The sequence below is a fragment of the Danio rerio genome, chromosome 5, assembly GCF_052040795.2.
Source record: "Danio rerio strain M-AB ecotype USA chromosome 5, GRCz13ab, whole genome shotgun sequence".
Classification (NCBI taxonomy): Eukaryota; Metazoa; Chordata; class Actinopteri; order Cypriniformes; family Danionidae; genus Danio; species Danio rerio.
Genome location: NC_141025.1, coordinates 49,322,501 through 49,326,138, shown reverse-complemented (window position 1 = coordinate 49,326,138; position 3,638 = coordinate 49,322,501). Strand labels below are relative to the sequence as shown.

The 3,638-nt window shown below is 31.3% G+C and overlaps 1 protein-coding gene across 1 annotated transcript in view; it reads left to right on the top strand.

Moving 5' to 3' along the window:
• Positions 1-2,075: 2,075 nt before the first annotated feature.
• Positions 2,076-3,638, top strand: part of cox7c (cytochrome c oxidase subunit 7C) — a 1,606-nt gene continuing 43 nt past the window's right edge. The window contains 3 exon segments of the mRNA NM_199995.1: positions 2,076-2,210; positions 3,289-3,426; positions 3,594-3,638. The exon segment at positions 3,594-3,638 is cut by the window's right edge and continues 43 nt beyond it. Coding sequence (NP_956289.1) covers positions 2,136-2,210; positions 3,289-3,405 — 192 coding nt within the window. The 5' untranslated portion in view covers positions 2,076-2,135 and the 3' untranslated portion in view covers positions 3,406-3,426; positions 3,594-3,638.

The following is a 3,638-nucleotide window of genomic DNA, read 5'->3' as shown; positions in this document are numbered from 1 at the left end:
CACATTTAGTGCAGGTTTATTTTATGATTAATATATGATTAATAAATATTATTATTATTAATGGATTTTATTTGTATAAATTCCTATGCAATGTTTTATGGGTTGCTTAGAATACAATTCAGGTGTTTAATACATAGCATGTCGATCTTGAATATGAAAATAGGGGAAAAAGTTCTTAAAAGTCCTTGATTTTCATTAGGCTGTGTCTGTAGTAACCCTGTCATATGTACATGCAACATATTTCAAAATTAGTCAGAAAGTGTATAAATATGACACATAGCCTTTCTTTATGAAGTCCAAGCAACATATCCAGGTTTTGATGAATGGGCTACTATGTTAATACTTTAGATTTAAGTACAGCAGTTTTCTTTTTGCTTTTTAAGAACAGTGCCCTTTTTAATGAACTTTAGAAAGCACATTTTAATTTAAACCTTTTTTTTGTTTGTTTATTTGTTTGTTTGTTTGTTTTTGCCTGCAAGCACAGTGTTAATGTTCAAACTATTTGTGTTAAAAGTGGCTGACAATAATAAATATTCCTAATAAGATGAATTAACCTGCCTCGTTTTTGAACTGTGAACAGCTGTAGCTGCTTAATTAGGCCTTCAACGCTACTATATTTTAATACTGGTCATTATATTGGTACTTGGAGAGACAATTTTTTTTCTGAGGTGGTACTTGGTGAAAAAAGTTTGAGAACTACTGCTGTAAATAATATGCTGTACTAAACAAACAAATTATAGTATATAACGGCAAACAAAAAATGCATTAAAACCAGGTGTTACACATTTAAAATACTATAGTAATTTAAAGGAAAATATTTAGGAATAAGCATTGGATATATATTTACAACTCTTCATTAATAAATTACACTATAATGTAGTATCATTTGTAAATATCATAACCTAATAGTAATTACCACAGTATACTTTAGCCTTTACTACTGTAAATTATATATATATATATATATATATATATATATATATATATATATATATATATATATATATATATATATATATATATATAATTTGTAATCTTTACAACTTTCATAAGTAACTGTAATTTAATTACAATTTTTTTCTCAGTAACTGTAACAAATTACTGTTACATTTGTTTTGTAACTAAATTACATACATGTAACTAATTACTCCCCAACACTGCCAATTTGTAGTACATTTAAAAGCCTATTTCAAACTTTATTTATTTATTTATTTATTTATTCAGTTTCTTTACAGTTAATTTCAAACAGCTCAACAAAGCAAACTTTTTGGATGGATTATGTTAGAAGACAGCCAAAACCTCTCTTTACCACAAGCTGGCATGCATTTTAGCTTTTCAGTTCTTGCATTTGCATTTAAGAACCAAAAGTGCTCAAAGATGTATTTTCGTGTGAGAATTATCTGGCTGGACAAAACGTGTAGCCTAAGTGTAATGAAATGTGTTTGAACACAGAGCTTATTATTTGCAATCTTCAAAAAGCATATGGGAAAATTCTATAGGGGTTTTATCGAGGGAACCAGTTTTATGCTAGCAGCTGTCTACAAAGTGATGTCATAGTTCCTTTACTCTATTAGGCCTTGACTGTGAATCTGAAAATCTTCATTGTTTCATCCCGTTTCTATTTGAACCACTCTTTGAGCATGTCCAAAAAAAAAAAAAAAAAAAAGATTTGTTGCCAAGTTTGTTTGCACACACAAGAAAAATCGTTTTGTAAAAAAGGAAGAAAGAAAGAAAGAAAGAAAGAAAGAAAGAAAGAAAGAAAGAAAGAAAGAAAGAAAGAAAAGGCATAAGGAGATCCACAGAAATTATTTTATAATGGTTATAAACTATAGAAATTTCACTTTAACTCTAATCTAAAGATAAGACCTATTTACTTTAGAGTATACTACACTACTTATACAACAATGGTCAAAGCATTTAGACAACTAAAGCCCTATTAATTTTCTTGATTTATTCTGATATTGTTTTGTCCTCGTGTACGTGACTTTGAAAGCGCCTGCATTGAAACTCCATTTCCCACAATAACTTGCGGTGTGTCGCGTTACCCATAAGACTGTTCGCCCTCTATCTACAGACAGGAAGGTCGTTGAGAGTCATATACAGGTCGCGCAGATCCAACACTTCAGCTGAAAACAATGCTCGGACAAGCTGTTCGTCGGTTTGCCACGTCCGCGGTTCGCTCCAGTCACTATGCGGAGGGACCAGGAAAGGTACGTAGGTTTTCGGATGCGAGATAAACAATCCAATTGTTGTTTAAATCTTTAGCGGATGTATGTTTGGCCGGCAGAGGCCTGATGTTCATCTAAAGCCCGAATAGAGGACGTTTTAAGTGCTTAACGTTTGTTATAAATAATTGGTTTGTTTGCTTTGTACTTAATGGAATTAACGTCCTGTAAATTTAACGTATTGCTTGTTGTATTATGATTTATCTCCATAGACCGGATGCATGAGCTTCATTAGCATAGCATAACGTTAGCTTACTTTAGCTTAGCATGTGCCTATGTAGTAAATGCTTATTTACAAGACAGAGACATTTAATGAATATCAAAAGAAATGAATATCAAATAAAAGTACGTAAATGCAGGAAAATTGACTTTAATTTTATAGTTAATCTAAAAATGAAAATGTACTCTACCCGCGCAAATTTTTATACCTTTATGAGTTTATTTGAGTGTATTTATTTCTGTTAAACAAAGAAAGATATTTAGATGAAAACTTACCATTGATTTCCATGATAGGATAAACAATTACCATGAAAGTAAATGGTTACCCATTTTATCGTTTTCTTCAAATTATCCTCTGTTCAACAGAAAAAACTCAAAACAGGTATTAAATAAATAAAAGGTATGTAAATGGCAATGTGGGTGAAGTGTAAGCTACTTAAAGGTGTATTATTGTGCAATTGTAAGTAATGTCCTTTAACTGGTTATCCTAGCCCTCCTGCTTTACAGATTTCTCTCAATCATGTAAATTAAGTTGCAGGTCATCATCTTTTCTATTTATTTTTTATCAATAGTTTTGATAATTATGTTTTATGTAGCTGTTAAAAATAGAATTAAAAAGATGTTGCTCTTTAATTTTCGTCTGAATAAGTAAGTCTAATGACCATGTATCTCTAACTTATTCATTAGCAATGCCAGGAAGTTGTGATCAATTTTGCTTCTCTATTGCAATCGAAAACTTTTATCAGGGAATTGAAAACTAATTCAACTTTTAGCATTCATATTCTTACTCTGTGTTTGCAGTAATTCTCAAATTATTTATTGTATTTTTTATTTTTTTTTGCAGAACCTGCCTTTCTCAGTAGAGAACAAGTGGAGGCTTCTTGGCATGATGGTGCTGTTCTTCGGCAGTGGATTCGCCTTCCCCTTCATTGTTGTCAGGCATCAGATCCTGAAGAAGTGAAGCTCCTACCAGTCATACATTGTAAGTAACATTGCATCATAAACATTCTGAGCACAAGTACCTTTTAATGTTCAATCAATCAATTACAATTTGAATATTGAGACATCGTGAACCACATAATTTCAGATTCAGTAATTCAGGATGTCATTGTAATATTTCTCATGGTTATTTTGTGTGTTGTTTTTTAGGTCGGGTGTGATTCTTGCACAACACAGCTCTGTTTCTTCTGGTGT